Raw genomic sequence first — 13,716 nt, 5'->3', positions numbered from 1 at the left:
TGCACTTCAGCGTGACCATCGCACTTCAGCGTGACCATCGCACTTCAGGGTCCAAATCGCACCTCCGAGTCCTACATATTCATCAACTTCGCTTCGATACTTAGCAACGTCCGGAATCAACATTACGGTGCTTATACCCCGTGTTATATTCATTTACACCTATGCCTAGGACGACAAAACAATCTTTGTGAAACATTAAAGAGAAGAGGAAATTAAAAGCGAAGATCAAAACAGGAAAGTTTGCATCATATTATGTTGTGAAACACTACTTAATATACCAGATTTTATATTGTCATTATGAAGTCAACTATAAACCAAGCCTGCTCAGATTTCACTCATCGCAGATAATTTTAATAATTTCAATAATCAGAATTAAAAACAATATCTAAATAAAAAATCTTGTCATAAAATACTGGGTTTTTTAATCTAATATGTGTATCACCTGTAGATGTTGCCTTTTGAAAGGACATTAATATCTGGGAATTTATTATTTTAATAACACAACAATAACAATATCTCTGAACATCAACTTTTATTACACGAAAAAAAAAGGATTTTTCTAAACATTCTTATGGAATATCTATTCCAACTTTCAGTTTTTACGTGTGCCTAGACACAAAATAGTACCGTAAAATAGCTAAATTATGTAGCTTAACATTCATATACATATTTACCTTGACAGGTACTTTGCATCTTCTGCAAAGAATTAACGCAATCATTTTATTGATTTTCAAACAAGTATACAATATTGCTGCTTTTACTCTCTTCTAATTTAAGTTGCATCTTTGTTCCCGTGTTTAGGTAGTTATGCATCATTGGCTTTAATTTTTTGGGTGTGAGCTTTCCTGCTGAGGGTAGATCTAGAAAAGCGCTTTGAATGCAACAAATGGAAACGTTTAAATTAAAATGTTGTAACGCCTAGTTGAAGCATATCTGCCGATAAGTACTAAATACGCCAGACCAACATGTACTAATAAATACTTCGCCGCTTCATAATCTAAAGGATGATGGGTAATTTCATTTTCGTACACAAAAATGTAAATAACGTCACGTCATTGGTTGAAATTCCATTGTTTAGGACGTTGTCAGCCAATCACAAGCTTTTGAAAATATTACCATAAATGCGCGTATTCTGAAACTGCAAATTTTTATTCAATTGTTAAAGTATCATCCGACAAAAATCACACAGCAGGAAAAACAACATAGACGGACATGTATGTTTTTATTACACTGCGTTTAATTATACGATCGAAATTTATTTATCATATAATGCAGGTGTAGTTCATATCACATAATGTGCAATCGATCGAAATATGTTGATTACCCTCGATTTCACATGACAAAGAAGAACGTCTGTCAACAAATTATGACGGATAGAAAGAATTTGAGTAGTTTTATAGTCTAAACACATTTTATTTGCAAAATATCACAAAAAGGATGAGTGTCACACAAGTTAGTCTAACTTATACCGTCTTCTCCTAAGATACAATAGTAATCAATAGAATTTCATAGCATGCAAACAGCAAATGTATTATTACACAATTCTAATAAGACATCTGTAATTTAAGAAAAAAATATTAACAAACAATTTCAGTACTTCCGAACAGAGTACAAAATGATATAATGATGATCTGACTTTCAAAGGTAAATTTAAACGAGGTTTGATGGAATATGTAATATAATTGAATATCGACCATAGAACTTTTAAAATGCAAATTAATATGTATTGTTCTTTTTTAAATGACTTGTTAATATAATGCAATCGGATCAAATCTCCGACAAATATATATATATGTGTAATATCTATTAAAAGGCGTATTATTATAATCGGATCAGCTATGCGACATCATGAGTTCTTAAAGGAATTAAAAGAATAACAATGAAGAATATTGAACTGTAGAATATCACACAACCTGGGTATAATATAAGTACAAAGAGTTGAAAGAGGTAAGTGTTATTCATCATTTGAGTTTAGATGATGACGGATGACTGTTGAACATCCAGTGGCAAATTAAATACATGTAATTATTTACTCTATTTTGACCTAAACGCTGAGCCGGAATTTTTAACGTGCATGCTAGTTCACAAAGTAACAGTCGGCAGGATGATTTGTCACCCTACCCGAATACGTATATTCTTCTGACTCAGAGTCTTTGCTCTTACTCCTTAATGCCGCGAGATTACCAGAAAAGCAGTAAATATCAATTTTAAAGTCTTTTGTTTTACCCAGCCGTGGTTCAAACCCACGACCTCGAGGCAAACACGCTACCATGGGATTAAACTTAACTAAACTTTGCATTAGGGAGTAAGAACTTTAGTTTCTTTATAACTTCTTAGTTTTATCAATGGGGAATTTGTATAATAGCTAAAGTTTGGTTACTCGGTGAAGACAGTAAATTTTATACTGGGAACAGAACTTCTGGCTCACACCGGTGCGCAATCTCCGGCGCAGAGCTCGTATCCGTTCCGTTCAATACTACGTAACACTACACTTAATATGACATCTTAAGTGGTATTGCGGAGTATATAAGTAACGGATATATAACTCTGCGCCGGAGATTGACCGGTGCGATGAGCTAAAGGAAAAACGTACTGAGGGTCTGGATGGAGTTTACAGAATAGAGAATAATGGCCAAAATAAATAATGATTTGAGAAAAAGTAGCAAAAAATATCAAAAAAATAGAGAATAAAGGGGTGCACAGTAAAAAGAATACCATTGAAAAATAAAAGGACTAAGTAATAAAATACTGATTTGAGAAATGAACGATGTACAGAATAAAAAAATCATCTAATTGCAGAAAAAATGAATAGTGCAAGCATTTGCATGAACATTTTACAGAATAAGCATTATTTTTAAAGATAAAGACAAAATGCCCTGAAAATCAAAAGAATACGAACCCTCGACCATTAGTCAAAAATGACAGACAACACTATTTAAAAAAAAGGAAGAGCAACAAATCACAAAATACAACACAGTAAACAATAGATTGTGAAGCACAAACTTCGATAATACTCCAGATAAAGGCGGGTACCGCGGATGTGTAAGCAATTTCTGTCCCGCTTGGGGCACCAATCGCGTTGCTCATTGCAGGTAATAGAAAGACGAAAGATACCAAAGGAACATTCAGTGGTTGGTGTTTGTTGCTGTCTATCATATTTGTTTATCGTGGAATAGACGCAATTTTCGCGCTTGATACAGGTCTGAATTTGGATTGTAATTAAATATTTAACACATAAAAGGTTTTTGACACAGAATAACTGAAGTCAAAGAACTTAGATTTGGTTATATGATTTGAATTTATATTCAATGTTTTGCTTTTGTGCAATACACTTTGCTGTTTCGACTTGACACCCCCCCCCCCTTTCCCCCCACAAAAAAAAATAAAAAATTTGATCCCCCTTTTCTTTGCTTTTGTGCAATACACTATGCTGTTGCGTATTAACACCTCCCCCCCCCCCCCCCACACACACACCTTTTTTATGCAAAAACATGATATTTGAAGAATTTTTCTTTTTAATTTCTGAAATCTGAAATGAGAAAAAATTGACCCCCTACAATTTCTTTTGACCCCCCATTCCCCCCCCCCCCCCCCCCCCCAGTTTACACTGCTTTAAATTGTGTTTTGTACTAAAGGATTTGTCCATTAACCAGGACACCCTTGTTTTTCCCACTTTTTTGCCCCTAATTCCTAAACGGTTTGAGCTATAACCGCCCAAAGCAAATTCTAACCACCCCTTTGTGGTATGGAAACTTGTGGTATAATTTCAGAGAGATCCAGACACTGTTCCACAAGTTATTGTCTGGAAACTAGAAAATTGCTTATTTTTGGCCCCTTTTTGGCCCCTTATTCCTAAACGTTTTGGGCAATTACCCCAAAAATCAATCCCAACCTTCCTTTTGTGGTATTGAACCTTATGGTAAAATTTCATAGAGATTCATTCACTGAAACTAAAGTTATTGTACGAAAACCAATGTGTCTTCGGACGACGATGACGACGACGACGACGACGCCAACGTCATACCAATATACGACCGCAAAATTTATTTGCGGTCGTATAAAAAATAGAGCAAAGAAAAAATGGCCTGAAACATTTAAGAATATAAAAAGGAAGACTTTCCCATCCAGATCCACCTATATATTACGTGTAAAATGCAAAAAAAAAAATACAGAAATATATTAATGCAGTTTTATATATTGCAGCTTGATGCCATGGAAAAAGACATGTCAAAAATATTTTGTTCTTCGCACGAACATAGATTAGGTATTATATGGTGCATGGAATGCGAAAAGATTTTATGCACGAAATGTCGACAAAGACATGACAAAACAATGACAGAGCACCCGTCAATGGGACTATCTGAATATGTTCAATTTCCCAAATTTGCTTTATCGATGAATAACTTGTGTGAAATTCATGGCCAGCAATTAGAAATGTATTGTCAAGATCATAATATGGCATGTTGTATGAAATGTTATAGAAATGGCCATGAACTTTGCAAAGGAATCAGTTTTCTCCACACATTCGTAAAGGAATTTAAACAAACTACTCTATTTACAGATTTAATGCATAAAGTACAGGCATTGTCCCACATACTTGAAAATTTAATTAAAAATACAAATGAAAACCGTGAAAGCCTATACAGTAAAAAATCATCCATATTGCTGGAAATTGCAAATGTTCGCCGGTCTTTAAACGAACACTTTGATAACTTGGAAAAAGATATCGTTGAAGACTTGGACTACAAGTACAATGAAGCCAGACGAAACACGAATGAACAACTATCCTTATTAGATGACAAAAACACCGATTTGAAGCGGATTGATATGGATCTGACTTTCGTGAACCAATATGCTACAGATCTACAAGCCTTTTTAGGAGTAAGAATATTGTCGAAGCAAGTAGAAGATGACCAAATGGATCTTCAGACTTTACAAAAAGATAACAAATTATGTAAAGTAGACTTGGAATTGACGATGGAACCTAAGTTTCTATCTATCCTAAAAGAGATAAAATCATTAGGTACGATTTCTATTCAATCAACGCCAAACATCTCAATAATACCAACAGAAAAGAAATCAAGAACTATAACTCATTTGAAGCTTAAAAGACGTAAGTATATAAAAATAAAAAGTGAACACAATATGGTGATAACGGGGTGTGCTATTTTGCCAGGATTGCAAACCGTTTTTGCGGATTTTCAGAACAGTCTACTTGTGATACATAACATTGATGGGACACATAACAGAAACATCAAATTATGCGGACGACCATCAGATATGGCCGTTGTTGCAGATTATACGATAGTGGTTACTTTGTGGTCGTTAAATGTATTTGTTGTCCTTGACCTGCGTGAAGATAAAGAGATAAGAAAAGTTCAAATGAAGGAAAACTGTTACAGTATCGATTTCTGTAACGAAAAAATATTAGTGTCTTTTGAAAATTCGAAGATTGTTCAAATTATGGACATTTTTGGAAATATTTCCCGGAAAATACAAATTCCGTCTCCAAACTTTTCATATGTTGTACAGCATGAAAACATGATGCTTTGTTCAAATCGGAACGAAAATAAAGTGATATGCTGCACAGAGTTCGGAAAATTATCTTGGGCATTCCAACATGAACTGTTATCGGAACCTCACCAAATTGCTATTGACAACAATCGATTTTTATATGTTACATGTCACGGATCGGACAAGGTTATGGCCATATGTTCAGATGGTCAAAGCAGTAAGATTCTATTGGACAGTGATGATGGTATAAACAAGCCATCTGCGTTACATATACAGAAGGATATACTTCTTGTCTGTAATTCTTTATCAGGGGATGCCCATCTTTATGATATAATCTGCGATCAATAATAACCTATATAAACAAACCAGCAAACTTGTATAACCCCGTCAAAATTCTTTATATGCCTGTCCCAAGTCAGGAGCCTGTAATTCAGTGGTTGTCGTTTGAATCATTTGGTCTTGTTTTCATTTTTGGTCATGGCGTTGTCGGTTTATTTTCGACTTATGAGTTTAAATTCTCTTTGGTATCTTTCGCCTCTCTTTAGGGACCTCGGTGGCCGAGTGGTCTAAGTAGTTACTAATGTAATCACAGCCAGTCAACACTGAGGTTGTGAGTTCGAACCCCGCTCGTGCAGGTGCACTCGACTCCAATCTTAATTGACTAGGATTGTCAGTTTTCCTATCGAAGGTCGGTGGTTTTCTCCGGTCAATCCGGCTTCCTCCACCAATAAAAACTGGCCGCCACGAAATAGCCCAAAAGCAGTGCTTAAAAGTGGCGTTAAAACACCAAAAATCAAAAATCAAATCTTTCGCCACTCTTTTGCTGTGTATCATATTTTATTTTTCTTTTATTGTTCTGTACATAGATCAGGCCGTTATTTTTCTCATTTGAATAGTTTTACATTTGTAAGTTCGGGACCTTTTATAGCTTGCTATGCGGTATGGGTGTTTCTCGTTATTAAAGGCCGTGCGATGACCTATAGTTGTTAACTTCTACGTCATTTGGTGTCTAGTGGAGATTGTCTCATTGGCAATTATATCACATCTTATTATTTCATATACTATTCCTTTGAAGATGTTTTATGTGTTAGCTGCAGTCATATTTTCGACTATATGAAAGTGGTATTTCATTTTGGTGGATGCATGCTCTCTATATTTCCAGTCCTTAAAACCAATTTAAATTGTCCTATTTTTATTTAAACTGATGGAGAATGAAATTGACACCAATTGTTACGCCATATAAATAATACTGATCAATAAATGTACCACGTGCACTTAGTACCAGTAACATAAGTACATGTTCAAAAATAGAAATTCATCTTTCTATCTAGTCATTGTTATAACTATGATACTTTCGTGTAATAGTGATAATATAATAATTAGAAATTCTAGATAAAAATAGGAGTCAAATTGGGGTCTCAATAAACCAACTTCTTTTTATGCCCCACCTAGGGGCATTATGTTTTTCGGTCTGTGCGTCAGTTCGTCCGTCCGTCCGTCCGTCCGTCCGTCTGTCCCGCTTCAGGTTTAAGTTTTTTGTCAAGGTAGTTTTTGATGAAGTTGAAGTCCAATCAACTTGAAACTTAGTACACATGTTCCCTATGATATGATATTTCTAATTTTAATGCCGAATTAGAGTTTTGACCCCAATTTCACGGTCCACTGCCACATAGAAAATGATAGTGCGAGTGAGGGAGCCGTGTACTATGGACACATTCTTGTTTGTTCTACTTTGAGCTGACAAAGAGATAGGGCAAATTTCTCCTGAACACTCGGAGCAAAACAAAAGTCTTCAAATATTTACTCGAATTCACTCTGCATGACATCTCTTGAATTGTACGTTTATAGATTAATAAATTATTACGAAACTAAGGTTTCAACTCCCTCAGGCAAAGTTGACCTTACATGAAATTGACTATTATTTGTATGCCCTTTGTTTGGTCATACAACATTTTAGCTATTTCCGTTCTTATACGTCCTTGACTTTCAAATATTCGGCTTTATGCGTTCCTGATGAAGAAAATGAAAAAAAAAACGATTCGGAAGCATGAAATTTATAAAGTGTTGTTTTCATTTTTTTTTTCTTTCTTTCTTACATGTGTACTTTGAGATTCAAACAGTATTATGTCGTACTTACTATTCAGAAACTATTGCGTGCATTTATCATTGCGAATTTCGTAGAATGGACTAAAATGCGAGATTAAGTATTCCAATTTCAAGAAAATCTGCATACATTTATATATATCAGATATAAGAATGCGAGTTCTTATTATTGCGATACTCATTCAGTCATTCAGAAATTTAATATCATTTGGTAAAATAAAAAAAAAGTTAATAGAATAACAAAACTTTTTTATACAACTATCAAATATCAGCTGTTGCATACTCCTTTTTGTCATTATGTAATGCTGTCATCCAAAAGGTTTGTTGTTTATAAAAATAAATTAATAAACTACTTCTGGAATTAAAGTGTAAATGAAAATAGGAGAGTAAGTGTTAGTTTTTGTATCAAAATAGATCGGTGTTGTTATTTTAATAACTTCAACAACGAGTTTTGGCACTTCATGTTTCATTGCTAATTTAGTACAAATATCATAATTCTTTTACTCAGTACAATTTATCTTAATCAACTTCTAGAAATTAAAAAAATCATGAACATGGAAAATGGATTTACCATTTTACTAATTTTAAAAGTTAATTTTAAATTGGTCTTAATTTTACATTTTGCCAAGCAAGTCATGTGAGTCTAGGCAGAAAACATGTTCAAAGACAGAACTAAAATGACACAAGACCCGATAATTTTGCCATAACTAATAACTGAATTTACCACAATCATTGGGTACCCCCGTACAGCGGATATTACTGGTTGTGGTACCGTAGATTGAAACCGGTGTATCGGTAAAGGCGCTAGTACCAGATTATCTATCTTCATAATGCAGTTGAATATTGCAAACTTTATCCAGAAATTATATCCCATATGTGAGGGTCTGTTAGGTGTTGCAGAATAGCGAAGAATGGGCAAAATGTGCCGACTAAAAGGGAAAATATATAAGATTAAGAAAAATAGACAAAAAAATAAAAAGCAGAGAAAAATGGTTCCAAAAAAAAGAACAGAGAATAATGAATTATGGTCAAAATAAACAAAGAATGGAAAAATTATATTATAGTTGAAGAATAAAGAAAGAAAGGACGTAACACTTGTGTAACTAATATCGGTATGAATATGTATTGATAATCGTACGTATATATTGGCAAGAAGAAATTATGAGGGTCTGGATGGGGGTCCTAAAATTATGTATTCTTTAATTTTTTAAACCATTCTCCCTATTCTTTATAAGTTTGACCTATTACTCTCTATTCTTTATTGCTGGCCTATTTTTCTCTATTCTTTGTTTTTGGCCTTTTTTTCTCTATTCTTTATTTTTTGGACTATTTTTCTGTAGTTTTGGTTGATTATTAATTTTTCTGTAAACCCCACCCAGACCCTCAGATAATGACATCTTAAAAATTGATCATATCGTACAGTTTTGAAAATGAAGAGTAAGTGTTATTTTTTGTATTAAAATAGCTCGGTGTTGTTATTCTAATAACTTCAATAATGAGATTTGGCACTTCATGTTTCATTCCTAATTTAGTAAAAATATCATATTTCTTTTACTCAACCCAATTTATCTTAATCAACTTCTAGAAATTGAAATTAAAAAAAATCGTGATCATGTAAAATGGATTTACCATTTAACTCAAGTTAATTTAAAATTGGTCATAATTTTTTTTTACATATTGTCAAGCAAGTCTTGTGAGTCTAGGCAGAAAACAAGTTCAAAGATGAAAATTAAATGACACAAGACCCAATAATTGTGCCATAATTAATAACTGATCATACCATTAGCATCGTGTATCCCCGTACACCGGATATTGCTGGTTGTGGTACCATATATTGAAACCGGTGTATCGGTAAAGGCGATAGTTCCAGGATATCTGTCTTTAAAATGAAGTTGTTTATTACAAAACATATCCAGAAATTATATCCCATATGTGAGGGTCTGCATTGGGTTTAGAGAATAGAGAAACATGGACAAGAAGTGCAGACTAAAGGACAAAAATATATAGAATTAAGAAAAATAGGCAAAAAAAATGATAGAGTAAAATGGTAAAAAAAGAATAAAGACTAGAGAATAATAGTCAACATAAATAAACAGTAGAGAATAATGTTCAAATAAACAAAGAATAGAGAAAAATGAGGGGCCTGATGGGTTATTTTCGTTCTTCTGTGAATCGTGATTTATAAAAAAATCGACTCGTGAATGGTGATGAGACCCCCCCCCCCATCAGGCCCCTCAAAAATGGTATTAAAAGTCAAAGAATAAAGAGGTTCTATAATTTCTCCCTATTCTTTATAAGCTTGACCTATTATTCTCTATTCTTTATTTTTTGTTTATTTTTCTCTTTTCTTTTTTTTTTTACCATTTCATTGTAGATTGTGCTGGAAACCGTGAGTTTTACTCTTCACAATTAACTAATAGATGGTAATGCCATACTTTCTGAATTGGTTACTGCTAAAGCCAATTGAAAAAAGGAAAAAGTTAACACTTTATAATTGCATGCTTCCAACACGCTTTTTCTGGATTTACCTTCAACAGGAACTCTCAAAAACGAATATTTGAAAGCCAAGTATGAGGGTCGAATGATTCAGCGCCCTCTATCGGTAAGTGTCCTCTCGAGGTTAATGTAGCGATCGATAATGAGTCGGAATATAACGACTGGATTGTTCGGGTTAGAGGGTCTGGATGGAGGGTCATGCATTATGTATTCTTTAATTTTTTGAGTAATTTTTTTCTATTCTTTATGTTTTTACCCATTATTCTCTATTCTTTATATCTTAGTACCCCATTATTCTCTATTCTTCATTATTTTGTTCTATTTTTCTCTCTTCTTTATATTTGTTGGCCTTTTTTCTGCACTTTTTGTCCATAATTCTCTATTCTGTTAACCCCATCCATACCCTCAAGTATGTATAAGAACCGAAACAATTGAAGTGCTTTATGACCAAAAAAGACATAAATAGAACAGTAAGACTTAGTGATAATCTAAGCATTCAGTCAACAGTAAACCAAATATTTATATGTTGACACATGCTATGTAACATTACAATGGTTACCACCAATGATTAAAAGATGAAATTGGAATCTGATGTTCAGTAGTTGTCGTTTGTTGATGTGGTTCATAAGTGTTTCTCGTTTCTCGTTTTTTATATAGATTAGACCGTTGGTTTTCCCGTTTGATTGGTTTTACACTAGTAATTTTTTGGAGCCTTTTATAGCTTGCTGTTCGGTGTGAGCCAAGGCTCCGGAGCTTGTTGAAGACCGTACTTTGAAACCTTCACCCTAACCTGAGACAGTAGTGTAACATTACAACATAAAAAGACACAATATAAAATATCAATTGAAATGGTTTAACTCGATAAAAATGTTCTTTTTTCTATGCCATTAAATAACAAAATCAGCATTCTTGAAACACAATATTGTTGCTATTTTTTGTTTGTCAATACAAATAGCCAATTTTAAAAACATTTATATAGATTAAATTTATCAATCAAATTATGTGTGTATATTTAACATTATAGATGATAATAAATAACGTTGTCTTAACCCAGAATCTATATTAAACCACTCAGTCATATTACCATTTATCATACACTACATTCTACATATTTAACCAGGTTTAATCCAACCTTTTACTACATAAGGAAATGCATGTACCAAGTCTAGAATATGACAGTTATTTATATATAACTTTGAACGAGTACATCAACTTCGAGCTCATACCTACATTTATTAACCTGTCAAACAAAAATACTTGATTTATGGAATTATATTCCTTCTATATAAAGCGTTATAAATTACGTATGTTGACACCTTACACTTTTTCTTAGTTTTGTTATTGATTTTAGAGTGCTAATATGATCAATTCTACGTGTCTCTTTCATGAAACAATTGTGCTTTCTGAAAATAGATTCTAAAGTTACCTACGAAAATTAATAAAAATCTAGAGGAAGAGCATGGTAACATGTTTTGAATATAAAAATTACCTAAACATAAGAAACTTGTAAAAACGTCATATGCTTGCCAGATTTATGTTGAGCAATCATCGTCTTCGAATTGAAGAGTAAAATTAACATGTTAGGAAAACCAGAGATATTGCCTCGATGTGAGCGTGTCTGTCAATTTTGCACACTGGGCTTGGTTGAAGATGAAACACATGATTTTCAGTTCGCTTGTTCATTGTATTATGTTGCAAGACAAAAAGTCCGTGAACATATCTCTAATAAACTGTCAAATTTAAGATCCCTTAGCGATAAAAAGCTCAATGTCAAATGAAACTGTCAGTTGAGTGTTTTTTTAAGAGTTATTTCCTTTGACTGATAACTATTATGTTTTTATCCATTTTTTGCATTTTTATTTCAAACAACTGTACATCTGAAACTCATGGGCCAATTTAAACCAAACTTGACATGAATGATTCTTAGTGTGTCCAAATTTTAGTGTGTGAATTATATTTTTTGTCCTCAATGCTCTTTAAATTCGTACTTTATTTAGTCTATTTAACTTTTTTTATTAGCGCGTCAATGATGAGTATTGTGTAGACGAAACACGCCTCTGGCGTATGAAATTTTAATCCTGGTATCTATGATGAGTTTGTTTAATAGAAAAGAATGGATATGCATGGGGTATCCATCAATGACACAAAATCAGTTCATGCACAGCAAAGAACACATAAAAGCAAAGGAACAGCGCCAGTATTGCTGTTCTTCATCTCAAAGTCATCTTTCAGTCTATCAACTGTCAGCAAAATGCTGTTGTAGTTTTCTTTGTACTGTTCTCTGTTCATCTGTTTGTCCTTTTAGTAGTTTTTGTTGTCTGGCTTTCTTTGTTTTGTTTTGTTTTTTTTTATTTTCCACTTGGTACATGTATCTTCTTACAGACAGTTCATCCTCGGTCGGTTACCTGTTACTCAGTCTTTAGTTTTCTTTGTAGTGATTTTTGGTCTGTTGGGTTTTGTTTTTGCTTCTTATTTTTTTTTTTTGGGGGGGGGGGGGGGTGATTGTCATGACGTTTCCTGGTTTTATGAGGTTTAAAATTTTGGATTGCCCCATTGTTATCTCCTCCTTTTTTTGTTTACCGTCAGAACACTTACCGGAAGTTTCTAAGTTTATTGAGAAATATTGTTACTGTAATGATGGTAAGTAATTGATTTTTAAATGCAGGAAATACTACAGAGACTTAAATAACGTATGATGTAATATGCTTATATTAATAAATATCTTCTGTAGGAAGTCGTTAAAACATAAAATGGCACTAAGGACCTTTATTGTACTTCTTAATGAGGATACGGATGGGGTTTACAGAATAGAGAATAATGGACAAAACGAGCAGAATAACGAACAAAAAAAGAATAGAGAATAACAGGATGTTGGAATATAAAGAATAGAGGATAAAGGGGGAAACAAAGAATAGAGAAAGTGGTCTGAAAAATTAAAGAATATAGAACTGCAGGATCCCTATCCAGACCCTCCATTATAGCCAACACACAAATCTTATAAAATTATGAACATGTATAAAACCAATTTCCGGGATAGACACGAACTTCCGGTATTATGTACATTATGTAACAGAAATGTGGTATTAGTCCTCTTAGTTATTGAGAACAGTTTTATATTTGATTTGTTTTTACACTGCGTATATATACAAATACTATTTTGAATTTAATACCTAACGAAATGCTCTATCGAGTTTTGTTGATTTGAGAACTAATGATCTATTTAGTCATGTTTACTTTTTAATCAAATAAAAAAAACGCCGGAGTGTATTTCAAAAAGGGATGACCTGTTTTTGTCTTTCACAATTTTTGCATTGACCTAAAGAGTTCACAATATTGTGTTTACTGAATAGTTGAAGAAGATCATAATTGCTTTATTCATTGTTGTACTAAACATGCATGACATATGTGCCACTAGAAGTACTTTTTGTATCCTAAATTAGAGCCTGTCGATATGACAGTCATTAAAGCTACTAGAAAGAATCTAAATAGGTCAACGTTTATTTCGAAACAAAATTTAAAGTGGCTAACCGTTTACATGGATCATTCTACTCAAATAAATAATCATTGATCACAGAAAATTACATCGCAAATATCTTTCCTGTT

General features: G+C 33.2%; 1 protein-coding gene across 2 annotated transcripts; it reads left to right on the top strand.

The window, feature by feature from the left end:
• Positions 1 to 1,826: 1,826 nt before the first annotated feature.
• Positions 1,827 to 13,506, top strand: LOC127718435 (uncharacterized). Of its 2 annotated transcripts, none has more exons than XR_007989828.1 (2): positions 1,827 to 1,947; positions 12,845 to 13,506. XR_007989828.1 is itself a non-coding variant. In XM_052224446.1 (2 exons), the coding sequence occupies exon 2, from the start codon at positions 4,213 to 4,215 to the stop codon at positions 5,860 to 5,862; it is 1,650 nt and encodes a 549-aa protein (XP_052080406.1). In that variant the 5' UTR covers positions 1,827 to 1,947; positions 4,204 to 4,212; the 3' UTR covers positions 5,863 to 6,321. The 2 variants fall into 2 exon arrangements, 1 of the variants encoding a protein (XP_052080406.1); XM_052224446.1 differs by lacking the exon at positions 12,845 to 13,506 and adding an exon at positions 4,204 to 6,321.
• Positions 13,507 to 13,716: the final 210 nt, after the last annotated feature.

Source organism: Mytilus californianus, unplaced genomic scaffold (genome assembly GCF_021869535.1).
Source record: "Mytilus californianus isolate M0D057914Y unplaced genomic scaffold, xbMytCali1.0.p SCAF_10, whole genome shotgun sequence".
NCBI classification, from domain to species: Eukaryota; Metazoa; Mollusca; class Bivalvia; order Mytilida; family Mytilidae; genus Mytilus; species Mytilus californianus.
Note: the sequence above shows the minus strand (reverse complement) of the source record. Positions and strands in the feature narration are given on the sequence as shown.